This window comes from Mastomys coucha, unplaced genomic scaffold, assembly GCF_008632895.1.
Source record: "Mastomys coucha isolate ucsf_1 unplaced genomic scaffold, UCSF_Mcou_1 pScaffold16, whole genome shotgun sequence".
NCBI classification, from domain to species: domain Eukaryota; kingdom Metazoa; phylum Chordata; class Mammalia; order Rodentia; family Muridae; genus Mastomys; species Mastomys coucha.
This window is the reverse complement of record NW_022196898.1, coordinates 42,773,202-42,790,207: the sequence shown is the minus strand read 5'-3', so window position 1 is coordinate 42,790,207 and position 17,006 is coordinate 42,773,202. Positions and strand designations below refer to the sequence as shown.

General features: G+C 46.0%; 1 protein-coding gene across 2 annotated transcripts; it reads left to right on the top strand.

The window, feature by feature from the left end:
* The first annotated feature begins 8,326 nt into the window (after positions 1-8,326).
* Psmd4 (proteasome 26S subunit, non-ATPase 4) lies at positions 8,327-15,668 on the top strand. Of its 2 annotated transcripts, none has more exons than XM_031374757.1 (10): positions 8,327-8,445; positions 11,771-11,911; positions 12,634-12,748; positions 13,261-13,347; positions 13,570-13,638; positions 13,800-14,015; positions 14,323-14,431; positions 14,580-14,711; positions 14,805-14,872; positions 15,384-15,668. In XM_031374757.1, the coding sequence occupies exons 1-10, from the start codon at positions 8,420-8,422 to the stop codon at positions 15,549-15,551; spliced, it is 1,131 nt and encodes a 376-aa protein (XP_031230617.1). In that variant the 5' UTR covers positions 8,327-8,419; the 3' UTR covers positions 15,552-15,668. The 2 variants fall into 2 exon arrangements, with proteins under 2 accessions (XP_031230617.1, XP_031230616.1); XM_031374756.1 differs by having other exon boundaries at positions 14,323-14,440.
* Positions 15,669-17,006: the final 1,338 nt, after the last annotated feature.

The following is a 17,006-nucleotide window of genomic DNA, read 5'->3' as shown; positions in this document are numbered from 1 at the left end:
TCTGGTCTACAGAGTGAGTTCCAGGACAGCCGGAACTACATAGTGAGACCCTGTCTCGAAACAACAACAACGGCTAACATAAGCCCTTCCTTGCATTGCTTCTGTATTTTAGCACAGCAACAAGGAAAAAACTAAGACACCTGCCAGGAAATCTCCTCCGCCAAGGTCAATAGTTTAAACTTTAGTCTCAGTCCAGCTCTCAGGACATAGCAGAATGCAGCTAGATTACATCATAATTACATAAATGACACAGTGGAAACCCAACCTAAACAGCCCTGCTTTCCTATGAACCTGCTTGAGCCAGCCCTCCACAGTCCACACTTCTCTCAGCCTTCTGATGGTCCCAGTCTCCTGCCAGAATGGCTCATTAAGCTCTGCTTAAAGCATACAAAGGTTTCCCTAGCCTAACATTCCAAATTCTTCTACAGTTTTTTTCAAAAACCAGTTCTGTGGTAAATCTGACCATGTGGCTTTTAGGCCTTTGGAATTATTAGGTTGGAGGAATGTGGAAGAATTTGGAACTCTGGGCTGGGAAAGCTGTTGAGTGCTTTGGGGAGAGCATAAATGGACCACTCTTTAGGGGGTTGGGAAGAATACAGACAGTGGATTCTGGGCTATGAAGTTGCAAGGGATTAGGACTCTCAGGAACAAGGGTGGGGCCATTCCTGTAGTGTTTTGGCTGCAATCTGGCTTCATTCTGCCTGTGTTGTGGTAAACTGAATGAAGCTGGAGGGGAGATGTGACTGGTTTGTCTGGCCTGGGAGGTTTCAGGGCAGGACCGGGCTCAAGCTGGTGCTGAGGAAGTTGGTGTGTTTGTTAAGGGATTGACACCACTGAAGAAGGGACTCATATGCTGCCCTGGGCTCCTAGGAAACCTGTTCTGAAGACCAAACCTAACTCACCAGAGACTCCATCTATGGGTCCTAATGCATTTAGAGGAAGAATCTGGAGGGTGACTAGTAGGTAAAAACACTTGCTTTCTTACAGAGGACCTGAGTTTCGTTCTTAGCCCCCACACTCACTTTTAATTCCAACTCTTCTGACCCTGGACACATGTGGCATGCACACACATACATAATAATAAATCTTTTCTTAAAATCCCAAGCTGAAGAGATTCCTTGCCTCTTGAAAGCAAATATGTAAGAAAATGTTTCCCCAGGGCTGGAGAGAGATGGCTCAGCAGTTAAGAACACTGACTGCTCTTCTGAAGTTCCTGAGTTCAAATCCCAACAACCACATGGTGGCTCACAACGGCCTGTAATGAGATCTGATGCCCTCTTCTGGCGTGTCTGAAAACACCTACAGTGTACTTAGATATAATAAATAAATCTTTAGGCTGGAGTGAGCGGGGCCAACTGAAACAAGCAACCTTCATTCCCAGCAACCACATGAAGGCTCACAACCATCAGTACAGCCATGGTGTACCCATATATATTTAATAAATAAATAAATAAATGTTTTTTAAAAAAGGAGCAGTCAAGGTGGAATCACTGAAGAGAGGCTATGAGGGGCCATTGTGTAACCCTGTGATGGTAGAGCTCCAGTTGTAAGGGAAAAACCCCGAGGATACTGGAAATGACCATGGCTTCGTGATGTCGGTCGAGGAGGGCTGCAGCTCTAGAGTGGAGCAGTGTAAAAGAGGAGCTGTGTCGATGCAGGGGAGACGTGGGCTGCTACGTTTCTGGAGCACAGCTGATCACTTACCATGTCGATGCAGGGGAGACGTGGGCTGCTACGTTCCTGGAGCACAGCTAATCACTTACCATGTCGATGCAGGGGAGACGTGGGCTGCTACGTTCCTGGAGCACAGCTGATCACTTACCAAGCTCCAGATGCCTCACTTGGGACTGTAGCATTTGGCATTTTTCCTGCTGAAATTAGGAGATTTGGACCTTTCTGTTGTTTCAAAACAGGGTCTTTGTTTTGTTTTGGTTTGGGTTTTTTTGGTTTTTTTCAAGACAGGTTTCTCTGTGTAGCCTTGGCTGTCCTGCAACTCACTCTGTAGACCAGGCTGGCCTCGAACTCAGAAATCCACCTGCCTCTGCCTCCCAAGTGCTGGGATTAAAGGCGTGCGCCACCACTGCCCCGCTGTTGTTTATTTTTGTTTTTTGTTTGTTTGTTTGTTTTCTGCTTGTTTGTTTTTGAGACAGGATCTCTTCTACATAAACCTGGCTGTCCAGGAACTCACTGCGTAGATCAGACCAGTCTTGAACTTACATAGATCACCTGCCTCTGCCTCCCAAGTGATGGGATTCACCTGATCTGAGACAAGGTCTTTGTGTGTATCCCTGGCTGGAGCTTGCTATGTAGACCAGGCTGGCCTGGTTTCACATTCACAGAGATCTTCTTCTGTTTCTTCTGTGTGTTAGAGGCATGTACTACCATGCCTGGCCCGAAACTTTTAACATTATTATTATTATTATTATTATTATTATTATTATTATTATTATTATTATTATTATTTTATTATTATTATTTTGGTTTTTTTGAGACAGGGTTTTCTGTGTACCCCTAGCTGTCCTGAAATGCACTCTGTACACAAGGCTGGCCTCCAAGTGCTGGGATCAAAGGCGTGCACCACCACTTTGCTGAGATGTAACTTTAAAAGTGTTGAAGTTGTTAATGAGAATGGTAACTTTTAAAGTTGGACCAAATGTACTTTTTAATTATAAGGTGACCATGGGCTTACAGAGACAAAGAATTATGGTTTTACATGATGTACTTTATGTGGCAGGCTGATAAGGGGTGGAGTTGTGATGTGTGGGAAGCCAGATGGATCCAGAACTTTCTCAGAGGCCCTGATGAAAGGACAAAGGACTCTTTACTTCGGTGTACTTGTCCAGGAACGGACTTGGCAAGTACAGTTTAGGGCTGGAGCCAGTGTCTCAAGGTTGTAGTTTCTGGAGACAATGGGAGACCCAAATCTTCTCCTTGGGCTGCGATTATCAGCTCGGGCAGCTGTGTCTGAGGTATTCTGTGTTATTTTCCAACCTTGTTGCGTTTCGCTCTGTGCTGACCTTGGCTGTTTCCCCTTCCCCATCCCTACCTTGGCCAACATATGATGCTCTTTGTTCTTCTTTACAGAATTTCTCTGTGTAGCCCTGGCTGTCCTGGAACCCACTTTAGACCAGGCTGGCCTCAAACTCAGAGATCCACCTGCCTCTGTCTCCCGGTGATGCTGTGCTTCTTAAACATGCTTGGCATCAGCTCTCAGGGTGCGCAATCTCTCCTGGTCCCAGCCATTGCTTTGTTGTCTTTACTTCTTGTCTTATTTCTTCTCATCCTGTGCTCCCACTCCATACCTCACTATTCAGGACCCTTATTCCTGGGAATTTGGGTCAGGGACTTTTAATTGTCAACTTGACATAACCTAGAACTCCGTGGGAGAAGGATCTCTGAAAATGTCTGAGTGTGAGGGATTATCTTTTTTTCTGTTTCTTTGTTGTGTTTTTCAAGATGGGGTTTTTCTGTATAGCCATGGCTGTCCTGGAACTTGCTCTGTAGACCAGGCTGGCCTCCAACTTAAAGATTCAACTGCATCTGCCCCACAAGGTGCTAGGATTAACTATGGAGCCACCACTACCCAGCAAGGGATTACTTTAATTACATTGGTGGACCTACCCACTGTGGATGGCATCATTCCCTGGGCTTGGGGTCCTGGACTGTATAAGTATGCAAGTATATAACCATATACGGGTGTGAGCAGAACTAACATGTGTGTGTTCTGCTCTTTTCGATTGACTATGGATATGGTGTGACTATGGATATAGCATGACTATGGATATGGTGTGACTATGAATATGGCATGACTATGGATATGGTGTGACTATGAATATGCTGTGACTAGCTGCTTCAAGTTTGTACTACCTTGATGGCCTGTAACCTAGAACTGTGAGTCAAATCTTAGCCAGACAGTGGTGGCACGTGCCTTTAATCCCAGCACTTGGGAGGCAGAGACAGGCAGATTTCTGAGTTTGAGACCAGCCTGGTCTACAGAGTGAGTTCCAGGACAGCCAAGGCTACACAGAGAAACCCTGTCTTGAAAAACAAACAAACAAAAAAGATAGATAAAAGTAAAAGAAAAATAAATAAATAAAAAATAAACCCTTCTCCTTTAAGGTCCTTCTGTCAGGGTATTTTATCACAGAAATAGGAAAGGAAACTAAGACAAAGCACTAATATAATCGTTACAATGTTACTAAAAGGCCAGCAAGAGAGCTCAGTAGGTGAAGCCACTTGTCACCACAATCGAAACCTGGTGGAAGGAAAGAACTGGTTCACACAAGTTGTCTTGTGTTCTCCACCACATATGTATTTGGACAACTGCATGGACATGGTGTACATATATATACACGCAGGCTCGAGCACACACACATACAAAATAAATACATCTTCAAAAATAAATAAGCAGGAGCTGGAGAAATGGCTCCATGGTTCAGAGTATGTGCTGCTCATGTAGAAGACCCAGGTTTGGTTCCCAGAACTCTATGGCACCTTTAAGCAACTGTAACTCCAGCTCCCAGGGAACTGACACCTAACACCTGAGGGTACCTGCACCCACAAGTGCACACCCTCACACAGATAATATAGATAATTAAAGATAATAAAAAGAAACTTTTTAATATTTATTTATTTTATGCATATAAGTACACCACCATTGCTCTCTTCAGACACAGCAGAAGAGGATACCAGACCCCATTACAGATGGTTGTGAGCCACCATGTGGTTGCTGGGACTTGAACTCAGGACCTCTGGAAGAGTAGTCAGTGCTCTTAACTGCTGAGCCATCTCTCCAGCCCAAAAAAGAAATTTTTAAAAGAAATAAATAGGGGGCTTGAGCATTGGCTCAAGATTAAGAGCACTTGTTGAACTTGCAGAGAACCCAGGTCCTATTCCCAGAATCCATGGGGCTATTCACCAGTGTCTATAACTCCAGTCCCAGGAAATCTGATTCTCTCTGGACCTCTGCAGACACTGCATGCATGTGGTACACATACAAAAAGAAGGCAGCCAGGTGGTGGTGGCGCATGCCTTTAGTCCCAGCGCTTGGGAGGCAGGGCAGGAGGATTTCTGAGTTTGAGACCAGCCTGGTCTACAGAGTGAGTTCCAGGACAGCCAGGGCTACACAGAGAAACCCTGTGTCAAAAACAAACAAACAAACAAACAAAACCAAAAACAAACAAGAAGGCAAAACATACAAAAACACACATACATGTAAAATTATGAAATAGGCAAAGTCTTTTTTTTTTTTTTTGGCTTTTTCAAGACAGGGTTTCTCTGTTTAGCCCTGGCTATCCTGGAACTCACTCGAACTTTGAAACCCACCTGCCTCTGCCTCCCAAGTGCTGGGATTAAAGGCATCCACCACCACTGCCCAGCTTAGCAAAGCCTTTACAACAGAAAAACTACAGTCCTAAAAGCAGAACAAATAAGTAAGTTTAGCTAAAGGGCACTTTATTAAAACCTATAAAGCATTTGCAAGAAATAGAGACCAGGATTTCCAATTCTATTTCCTGGGTTAATCAAAGCAATTTGAATTTTTTCGTTGTCTTGTTTTTGTAGACAGTGTTTCTCTGTGTAGCTTTGGCTGTCTTGGAACTTACTCTATAGGTCAAGCTGGTAGCAAACTCAGGAAATCTGCCTGCCTCTGCCTCCTGAGTACTTGGATCAAAGGTAAGGTGCACCACCATTGCCTGGCAGAACTTTGGTTTTTTTTTGGTGGGAAAAAGGTTTTTTGTGGTTTTGTTTGTTTTTATTTATTTATTTTTATTTTTTAAAAAAAGATTTTATTATTATATCTAAGTACACTGTAGCTGTCTTCAGACGCACCAGAAGAGGGCATCAGATCTCATTACAGATGGTTGTGAGCCACCATGTGGTTGCTGGGATTTGAACTCAGGACCTTCAGGAGAGCAGTCAGTGCTCTTAACCATTGAGCCATCTCTCCAGCCCAAAAAAGAAATATTTTTTGTTTTGTTTTGTTTTGTTTTTTGTTTTATTAATGGTTGAAATTGGGGCCTTGGCTGTATTCAGCAAGCAGTGGACCACTGAGGCACTCCTGTGGCACTCTTTCATTTATTTTTAAGTTCTTATTTTTTAAGGTGTGTGTGTATTGTGTGTGTCTGTGTGTCTGTGTGTCTGTCTGTCTCTCTTTCTCTCTTTCTCTTTGTGTGTGTGTTTACTTGCATAACCATAGAGATCAGAAGGAGTCATCAAGTCCCCTGGAGCTGTAAGCCACCCTATGTGGTTGATGGGAACAGAATGATGGTCCTCTACTAAAACAGGACGGACTCTTAACTATGAGACATCGTTTTTGTGTGTGTGTGTTTTTTTGTTTTTGTTTTTTTGCTTTTTTGTTTTTTGAGACAGGGTTTCTCTGTATAGCTCTGGTTGTCCTGGAACTCACTCTGTAGACCAGGCTGGCCTTGAACTCAGAAATCTGCCTGCCTCTGCCTCCCAAGTGCTGGGATTAAAGGCGTGCCCCACCACTGCCCGGCTTAAGATATGACTTCTCTGTGTAGTCCTGGCTGTCGTAGAACTTGCTTTGCTGACCAGGCTGGCCTCCAAGTCATGGAGATCTACTTACCTCTGCCTCCTGAGTGCTGGATTAAAGGCTTGTGCCAGCACCACTCGGCCAGGGGTTTGTTTTTTTTGAGACAGGGCTCTCTTTTGTGTCTGAATGACGTGGAACTCTTAGATTCAGCTGCCTCTCTTTCCCATATGCTGGGAGTAAGGTGTGTGGTCTACACCTGGCGTGAGAGGAAAGGAGTTCTCTGCCAAGCCTGAAGACCTCAGTTCAACCCCTGGGATCTACACCATGGAAGAAGAGAGCCACCTCCTGAAAGTTGCCCTCTGACCTTCCTCTCCAACAAGTTGTGTAATGAGACACGGGTTTTAAAAGTCTTTTCAGGGCTCAGTGGTTAAAAGCATTTTTTTTTTTAAATGAGGCATCCTTTTAAGCCCTTCTCCCTTTTTATTTCTGAGCTTTCTCTCACTAAATTTCCAAGAAGACCTTGAACTTGTAATCATTCCATTATATAGTTGGGATTGCAGGCAAGTGCCACCAGGCCTTCCTTCTTTTCTTTGACACCCCCCCCCCCCCACACACACAAGGTCTTACTGTGTATAACCCTGGCTGCCCTGGAACTCATTTTATAGATCAGGCTGTCCTCAAACCCACAGATCTGCTTGCCTCTGCCTTCCAGGGATTGATGTTAAAGGTGTTGATTAACAAACCAAAATAACTTGCTGGTTTGTCCTTCGTTCTTTGGGTGATTACATGGTGTTCATTGGGGGCTGGAGAAATGGCCCCGCTTAAAACATTTAAGAGTGTTTACTGCTTTTCCTAGAGGACCCGGGTTCCCAGCACTCAGATAGGCAACTCCAGTTCCAGAAGATTAGATGTTTTCTTCTAGAGGCATCTGAATACACAGACACAGACACACACACAGACACAGACACACACACACATACTTAAATTTAAAAAATTTTTTTTCTTTTGATTGGTCAAGACTTTCTGGATTCCTCCATTACTCAATACTGGAGTTAGGGACTACAAAGATTTTTTTTTCTTTCTTTCTTTCTTTTTTTCTTTTCTTTTCTTTTTTTGGTTTTTTGAGACAGGGTTTCTCTGTATAGCCCTGGCTGTCCTGGAACTCACTCTGTAGACCAGGCTGGCCTCGAACTCAGAAATCTGCCTGCCTCTGCCTCCCAAGTGCTAGGATTAAAGGCGTGTGCCACCACTGCCCGGCTAAGATTTTTTTTCTGTACTTAATTAAACTCAGGCAGTAGGTAAGTAAATCAAATAAAAAATAAAGATGTCAAGCCGGGCAGTGGTGGCTTGAACTGACATATCCGCAGTAGTGCACACACACGTGTGTGTCTGTGTGTGTTTGAGGCAGTCTCATTATGTAACTACGTAGCCTAGGTTGGCCTGGAAATTGCAGTTCGGGTCTGAGTACGAGTGTGCACCTTGTAAACAGCAGTGGGAGATGAAGCAAAGAGAGTTTAGCCTGATCTCCACAGCGAGTTTGCAGCCATCCTTTCTCAAACCGTAACAACAAAAACAAAACAAAAACCCAAATATACAAAAGAAAGAGAGCAGAAGAGGGGTTAAATTACAGCTCTCCTGCCTCACACTGCAGAGGGTTGATGCCTGGCGAGTGCCGTCAGACACAGCTGTGCAGAGCGCTTACAGCTGCTCCATAGGTGCTCCGGAAGCAGCTGGGAAGGTGGCCTACTCAAATAGATTACCATCCTTTTCATGTCCGTGGCGCCTACAAGTCCCAGAACGCACCGCGGGCCGCGGAGGCGGGGCAGCGTGAAGACTGAGTTCTTTGATTGGTGATGAACGCCAGACCAATCGGAGGTGCTGTTGTTTGTCAGTCCCGGAGCCGGTCTTCAGAGGGAAGGTGCCAAGATGGTGTTGGAGAGCACTATGGTTTGGTGAGGAGCTTCGGATGTGGCCGGGGGCGCGTCTGGGTTGCTAGTGCGCGTGGCACCGAAGCCTGAGGGCCTGGGGTGGGGACAGGGCCGCTGGAGGAGAGGTAGCTTTGGGGCCCGCGGGAGACAGGCAAGCGACTCCCTGAGTCATCCCGGCCCAGGAACATAGGCCCGGGAACCCCGATTCCCTTCCTGGACCCTGCCCTCCACGTCTCCCGTAAAGCAGAGGCCAACTGCCCCATCCACTCGCCTCCCAACTTTTTTTTTTCCTTTCCTCTGTACTTTATCTCATGTAAACCTCACAACAGCATTAAGGGAAATTAGTCCTCCGTTTCATAATGAGTCGGAAGGACTTTAGGTGATCTGCAGTAGCCAGACAGCAAAATAAGTGGTCATGATAAGCAGGAGTCCAATTCAAAACTGCGGTGCTCTTCTCCGATGAATTAGGTTTATACTTGGGATTAGTACCTATTAAGAGTTAGACTAGAAACTGAGGACAAGAAAAATAAATAGAAATACAGCTGAGATCATATTTTTTCAGGGCTACAAGAGGACTTTGTTTTTGTGTTTTCAGATACTGGAAATTGAATCCAGAGCATCTTGAACGCTGGGAAAGTGCTCTACCAATGAGCCACACCCCTTCTGGATTGCATTTTATTATTTGTCATCATTATTTTTTTAGATGGAGTTTTGAAACTGTAGCTCAGACTGGCTTTGAAGTTTTTTTGTTTTTTGTTTGTTTGTTTTTTTGGTTTTTCAAGATAGGGTTTCTCTGTGTAGCCCTGGCTGCCCTGGAACTCATTCTGTAGACCACGCTGGCTGGCCTCAACTCAGAAATCCACCAGCCTCTGTGTCCCAAGTGCTGGGATTAAAGGTGTGCACCACCACTGCCAGGCTGATCCTCCTGTTTTCTATGAGGTGTCCTGGACTTCTAGGCAACAGAGTTTTCTGTAGGGACCTATTCTAAAATGCCAGTGTTTTGACTTTATCCTTAATCTGCTGAGCCAGATTCCCTTGTTAGTTTTTTTCTACATGGCATTATACTTGGCCAGTAGGTAGTCTAGAGTGCTGGAACTCTGTTGTATTAATTGTTATAATAGAGATGTTAGCCCAGGTCTGATATGCTGGCCCAGACCTGTAATTCCAGCACTTAGAGGTAGACTCAGGAAGACCAGTTTATTGTCATCTTCAGTTATAGAAAGCTCATCCTGTTTCTAAGGGAGACTGAGGTTGAGGGAGAGAGGTTGGGAGGGGACAGAGTGACAGGATCTCACTTTGTTGCCCCAAATCCTGGATTCAAGAAATCCTTGGGGCCAGGTGGTGGTAGCGCATGCCTTTAATCCCAGCACTTGGGAGGTAGAGGCAGGCCAATTTCTGAGTTCGAGGCCTGCCTGGTCTACAGAGTGAGTTCCAGGACAGCCAAGGCTACACAGAGAAACCCTGTCTTGAAAAAGAAAAGGAAAAAAAAAAAGAAATCCTCTTTCCTTGACTTCTCAAGTAGTTGAGCCACAGGCATGCTCTGTTGCCTGTCCTGTGTTGATGGATTAATTGATTTTGCCCTGGCTGTTCTGGAACTCACTCTGTAGACCAGGCTGGCCTTGAACTCAGAAATTCTGCCTCTGCCTCTCATGTACTGTAATTAAAGGTGTGTGCCAACACTCCCTGGTGTAGCCCTTGTTTTTATATTTGGATCTACCACTTTATTTGAAGTTTGAGAGGCTGCCACACCCCTCCTGGAAGAGAAATTGGGAACTGTTTCAGGAAAGCAGGGCTTTAGTGACATGGCCAGTAGATCAGCTGGGTCTTTACATAGTTTGTTTACAGATGCGTGTTTGGGTCACCACTAAACTACTTTCTTGGAATGCTTCCTGTTTTGTTGTGGTATGATCAAATCCAGGGTATCATGCATGTAACCTGTGTTTATCTTTGTTAAGTGTTGGGTGCTATGCTCAGTACTTTCCATGCATGTAATTCTCAAAGCAACTCCACATGGAGAATACAAGAAAAATTCCATAGAGTTTGGCAAGATAGCTCAGCTGGTAAAAGTGCTTGCCTTGTAAGTCTGATGACCCTTTCGATCTCTGGAACCCTGGGAGGAGAGATCTAATTCCCAAAAGCTGTCCTCTGACTTCAATATGCAGGTTGCAGCAGTATGTGCCCGAATTCATCCTGAGTTCCCAAAAAATTATAGAATGAAAAAGTGACCTTAGAGAAACATGCAACTTTCTTAGAGTTAAAAAATTGACCAGGGGTTGGAGAGTGATGCTCAGTGGGTGCTCTTATAGAGGACATGGCTCTAATTCCCAGCATATACGTGTTTCCAAATTGTCTGTAACTCCAGTTCCAGGGAATCCAACACCAGCTCTGTCCTCCATAGGCAGTAGGTGAGCATATGGTGCCATACATACATGTAGACAAAACAACCATACACACAAATGGAGAGTTTTAAAAGTAGGTGCGGAATGAACTTGAGCCTGTGCCTCAGCTGATTGGTATCCCACTGCCCGATAATCCTGTTTCTGCTTTTTCAGTACATTACCCTTCCTCACCATTTTTGATTCTATTTATTACCAGACAAAGCTTTATAATGTGGAAAAAAGTTACCACTGAGCTAGATTTTCTTCTGAGTAGTTCTGGGCACTGCTCCCTTTCCTTAGCACAAATAGTGTCACTGGCAGCAAGAACTCTCCTAGACCTCAAGGGTCACCAAGAGTTGGTCTTGAACCAGGAATGTGGCTCAATGGTAGATGGTAGGCTGTGTGATCAAAAAAGGTGGGAGACCGAGAAGCTGGAGTCTGTGTTTCATATTATGTAGAGGTTGGGGTTGGTTTTTGTTGTTGTTGTTTTCTTTGAGATAGGGTCTCACATAGTCCAGGCAGGCCTCAAACTTACAATGTAGTTGAGGCTGGCCATGAATCCTCTTAGCTATGTACACAGAGTTCCAGGATTACAGCTGTGTGCTGCCTCACCTGTTTAAGATGGAAAGAGTTCCTGGCTGGAGAGATGGCTTAGCAGTTAGGAGCACTGACTGCTCTTCCAGAGGTACTGAGTTCAAATCCCAGCAACCACGTGGTGGCTCACAACTATCTATAATAGGATCCAGTGCTCTCTTCTGGTGTGCCTCAAGAGATCAACAGTGCACTCATATATATAAAATAAATAAATATATTTATTTATTTTAAAAGGAAAGAGTTGTAGGTGATTCTGTGTTCCAAGAGGCCTGAGAGCCACTGCTATATCACATGTATGGGGGGGGGGTCCTCCATTTAGAGGCTGTTTCAGGGAATCCCCCAGTGTTCATTTTCCTTCTTTTCTCCTAATCTGACAGTGTGGACAACAGTGAGTACATGCGGAATGGAGATTTCCTTCCCACCCGGCTGCAGGCCCAACAGGATGCCGTCAACATTGTGTGTCACTCAAAGACCCGAAGCAACCCTGAGAATAACGTGGGCCTGATCACACTGGCCAAGTACGTGGGACACAGTGGGGCTGTGAAGGTGGGTGGTGCTCCCATGTTGGGTTGCAGGTGACTGCCCTTTGGTTGCTAGCACAGGCTGTACTCACCCAGTCCTGGGCTCCACCTCCTTCAGCAGTAGGACAGCTTGCTGTGCTGGGGGAGGGTTTCTTGACTTTGACTATTTTTCACACAAGGTTTTTCTTCTAGTCCTGGCTAACTTCAAACTTGATATGTACCTTTCTTTTTTTAAGATTTACTTTGTATTTTATGTATATAAATGTTTTGCTGCATGTATGTATGTGTATGCACCGTGATCATACATAATGCTCACGGAGGTCATACATAATGCTCCCTTGGAACCGGAGTTACAGCTGAATGTGAGCACCCGTGTGGGTTGCTGGGAACTGAAGCTGAGTCCTCTGCAAGAGCAGTGAGTGCTCTTAACCAGTGACCCACGTCTTCAGAAAAAAAAAAAGATAAAAGTTGCTTTAAGGTCTCTAAACAAAAGTTGACTACCCAGGTGGTGGTGGCACACATCTTTAGTCCCAGCACTTGGGAGGCCAAGGCAGGTGGATCTCTGAGTTCGAGGCCAACCTGGTCTATATAGTGAGCTTCAGGACAGCCAGGGCTACACAGAGAAACCCTGTCTCCTTGGGTTTGGGCGGGAGAAGATGAATGGGCGTGGTTAGGCACTTGTGTGATCTGAACTTATAAGATGCTTTGCTCATGCCTAGTGACTGTGAAGTGCTGACCACACTCACCCCTGACACTGGCCGCATCCTCTCCAAGCTCCACACTGTCCAACCCAAAGGCAAGATCACCTTCTGCACTGGCATCCGTGTGGCCCATGTGAGTCCTGCTGGCTCCGTTGGTGTTCCTTTCTCTCCAGAGTTGTGATCTAGTGCTAAATAGAGCAAGACGAGAGAGGACCTAGAGCAGAGGTTCTCAGCCTTCCTAATGCTGTCCTTTAATACGGTTCCTCGTGCTGTGGTGACCCCCAGCCATAAAATTGTTTTGGTGCTACTCATAACTACAGTTTTGCCTATTGTTATGAATTGTAAGGTTAATTTCTAATATGCTACCCTGTGAAACGGTTGTCCAATCCCTTCCAAGTTGGGAACTGCTGGCCTAGAGGGTGCTTAAGGTACTTAATCAGTATAGAAAGGAAGGGGCAGGGTGAATGTGAGATTTGGCCTTATATTCTGGTCCACTTGAGGCACAACAGAAAGAAGAGGCGTGAATTGAGTGAGCATTATGGTAGACTTGAGGTTCATAGGTACTGAAAGGAGCAGGAAACGCAGACTGACCCAGGGACAGACATGTGCTTCTGGGATTGACAGGAACTTCTTTTCCTTTCCAAGCTGGCTCTGAAGCACCGGCAGGGCAAGAATCACAAGATGCGCATCATCGCCTTTGTGGGTAGCCCTGTGGAAGACAACGAGAAGGATGTGAGTCCACAGCCTGCCAGGCAGAGCCTCCACTTGGAAGTTCCTTGAAGTACTTAGAACTGGGCAGAGGTGTAGGCATGTCATCTGGGGAGAGATAGATGTATGACTTCAGTGCTGGGGCAGACCTTTGGTAGGATGCTCAATTTCTGTATGCTTCTATGAGGCAAGTTCAGTCCTCAATACAGAGAATCAATTTCTTGATTTTTCTCCCTTCCTTCCTAGCTGGTGAAACTAGCTAAACGCCTTAAGAAAGAAAAAGTGAATGTTGACATCATCAATTTTGGGGAAGAGGTAAGTCAGGATTGCAGGTCATGGGATCCGATCCCACGGTTATGAACAGGGCCATCCTTTCGTAGAGTTGAGCCCTCACTGGGACTCTGGAGACAGCGTCAGCCATAGACTGAGAAGCAGTAAGTGAAAGAGGTGTCTGTCTTGTGCTGCCTGTTCTGTAGGAGGTGAACACAGAGAAGCTGACAGCCTTTGTGAATACACTGAATGGCAAGGATGGAACCGGATCCCATCTAGTGACGGTGCCTCCTGGGCCCAGCTTGGCTGATGCTCTCATCAGCTCTCCTATTCTGGCTGGTGAAGGCGGTGCCATGCTGGGTCTTGGAGCCAGTGACTTTGAGTTTGGAGTAGATCCCAGTGCTGATCCTGAATTGGCCCTGGTAAGCAAATGTTGATCCTGGGGTTCTGTTCTCTGTACAGATTCCCAGCTGATGGGAGTAGACAGTCCTGAGCACTTCCATACCACCATTTTCTAAGACCCTTTTCACTTCCTTGAAGGGCACCAATGCAAAACTTTAGCGTCTCCATTTTTCCCAGTTGCACCCCAGGCTCTGCCTTGCTTCTTCCATTTTCCCCTTAGGACTTGTCAGTGTTACAGTTTCTTCCCCATGTGGTAAGCCATCCTGTCAGGATGCCACAGCATGGACTGTGGTTCCCACAAGTTGATCTCATCTTGCTCTTTACCAGGCCCTTCGTGTCTCTATGGAAGAGCAGAGGCAGCGGCAGGAGGAGGAGGCACGGCGGGCCGCTGCGGCCTCTGCAGCTGAAGCTGGAATTACTACACCTGGGACCGAAGGTGAAAGAGGTGGATTCCGAAGTCCTGAGCCCGAGGGTGCTATCCATTTCAAGCTGCAGTGGGGAGGGCTGGGCTGGGCTTGGGGAATAGCGTGGCCAGCCCTGTGGAATGTCTACTAGGTCTACCCTGGCCTTCTGTCCCTGCCCAGACTCAGATGATGCCCTACTGAAGATGACCATCAGCCAGCAGGAGTTTGGCCGTGCTGGGCTTCCGGACCTAAGCAGCATGACTGAGGAAGAGCAGATTGCCTATGCCATGCAGATGTCCCTGCAGGGAGCAGGTGAGACGGGGCTTGTGTGGCAGGGAGGGCCTGGGCAGAGTTTGGGTTGAGGAGCTAGCACTGAGCAGACTGCTGTTGCTCTCCTTTCCTCAGAGTTTGGCCAAGCAGAAGCAGCTGACATCGATGCCAGCTCAGCCATGGACACATCTGAGCCAGTCAAGGTAAGGTCCAGCAGTGACGCTCTAATCCAAGCCAGGTCTGAAGTCCTCAGATCCTTATCCTTTTGGGGCCCAAAGTGGGACCTCCTCACTAGCATTTCATAAGAAAGGTCTTGGAGCAACAGGTGGAAACACATAGGTGTGTATGTTTCTTTGTAAACCTTTATTCCATTGGCCTGTCATCTCCATCCCTAACAGTTCTGTGGGACTCCTCCCAAGTAGGTCTGGGGGAAAGGAGTGCTGAGTGTCTGTTGTCGTCCCCCCCCCCTGTACCCTCCCCCAACCGCTCTACCCAAGAAAGCTCCGTTAGCAGAGGTCTCCGGCTTCTGTGTTGTCAGGCATGCTCACCATTTATGGGCATGGATCCTGTTGACTTGCCCCTTTGTTTCCCTTAGTTGCACCCTCCACCCCTGCAGTCAGGACTGGGCAGCATCATGTTGCTGTCCCTTACACTGTGTGCCTGCCACTGCACTCTGCTGCTCTGTGTGCCCAATTCATGGTGCCCTTTTTTCAGGAGGAGGATGACTATGATGTGATGCAGGACCCAGAGTTTCTTCAGAGCGTCCTAGAGAACCTTCCAGGTGTGGATCCCAACAATGAAGCCATTCGAAATGCAATGGGCTCTCTGGCCTCCCAGGCCACCAAGGATGGCAAGAAGGACAAGAAGGAGGAAGAGAAGTGAGGTGGGAGGGAGGGTAGCTGAGTCTGCCCAGGGACTGTAAGGATGGGGTTGGATAGAGACTTAGATGTGCTCTGCTGCCTTTACAATGGAATAAAGCTTGACAAGTTTTCCCTTTTGCTTCAAATAGTGATAGCTTTCCACATAGAGTGGAGGAATGGACCTGAAGGAGTGTCCTCACCTCCCGCTCTGCAAATGGCTCCTGCCTGTCATCTCCATCCCTGACAGTTCCTTGGGCTTTTTCTTTTTCATTAAGAGAAGCTTTGCTGAGGACCCACTCTTAAATCCTAAGGCTACTGAGATGAATGGAGGACAGCACCAGGATCATGGTCTAGGGACAAGAACAGTCCATGTCTGACTCAAAGAATATGTATGTATGTATGTATGTATGTATGTATGTAGTATGTATGTATTTTTTGAGACAGGGTCTCACTAAGTAGCCTAGGCTGATCTACAGTTATTAAGTATACTAAATTGACCTCAGACTCAGAGGCCCCTAGCCTCTGCCTCCCTGTTGCTGGAGTATGAACCACCATGCTGGCTCAGAAGAGAATTATTAGGGATCTCGAAAGGTGGCTCAGTGGGAAAAGGCACTTATCATGAAAAATCCCTAAGAAGTTTTTCTGAAGTTTTTGTGGTGGTATACTTCCTTCAGTCCTGACACTTGGGAGGTAGAGGCACTGTGTGGTCAAGGCAAGCCTGGTCTACAGAGCTGTATAGAGAAACCCTGTCTTGAAGGAAAAAAAAAATTTTTTTTTGTATATGGGCCAGGCAGTGGTGGTAAATACTTTTAATTCTGGACAAGTGGATCTCTGAGTTTGAAGCCAGCTTGTACTATAGAGCAAGTACAGCTGGGGTTATACAGAGAAACCCTGTCTTGAACATAAAAAAAAAAAAATTAAAAGTTTTTTATATAAGTCTGCATGTATGTCTGTGTTTTACATGCATGCCTGGCATCCACAAAGGCCAGAAGATGGTACTGCTTCCCCAGAAACTGGAGAGTTACTGATGGCTGTAAGCTGCCATGTTGGTGTTGAGACTCAAACCTAGGTCCTCTGGAAGAGCAGCCCATGCTCTTAACTGCTGAGCTGTCTTTCCAGTCTCTAATGATAAGAGTTTGATCCCCAGAGTCCACATAAAGCTCTGGTCTCCACTTTAAATGCCATGGTACACATGTGTCCCCCATCCCAGTCATAAATAGAATATCAAGTAAAAGTGAACTGTGGAGGGCTGGTGAGATGGCTCAGCAGGTAAGAGCACTGACTGCTCTTCCAAAGGTCCTGACTTCAAATCCCAGCAACCTCATGGTGGCTCACAACCATCCGTAATGAGATCTGACGCCCTCTTCTGGAGTGTCTGAAGACAGCTACAGTGTACTTACATATAATAAATAAATCTTTAAAAAAAAAGTGAACTGTGAACCAATTACTACAGGACAGTAAGGAGAAAGATCAAGAC

What these genes read in the sequence shown, in the direction of transcription:
- Psmd4 (XM_031374756.1), top strand. Translation starts at nt 8,420, where the DNA reads ATGGTGTTGGAGAGCACTATGGTTTG. An exon ending in CTGGCATCCGTGTGGCCCAT is followed by an intron (nt 12,749 to 13,260) that starts GTGAGTCCTGCT and finishes TTCCTTTCCAAG; the next exon opens with CTGGCTCTGAAGCACCGGCA. An exon ending in GATGTCCCTGCAGGGAGCAG is followed by an intron (nt 14,712 to 14,804) that starts GTGAGACGGGGC and finishes TCCTTTCCTCAG; the next exon opens with AGTTTGGCCAAGCAGAAGCA.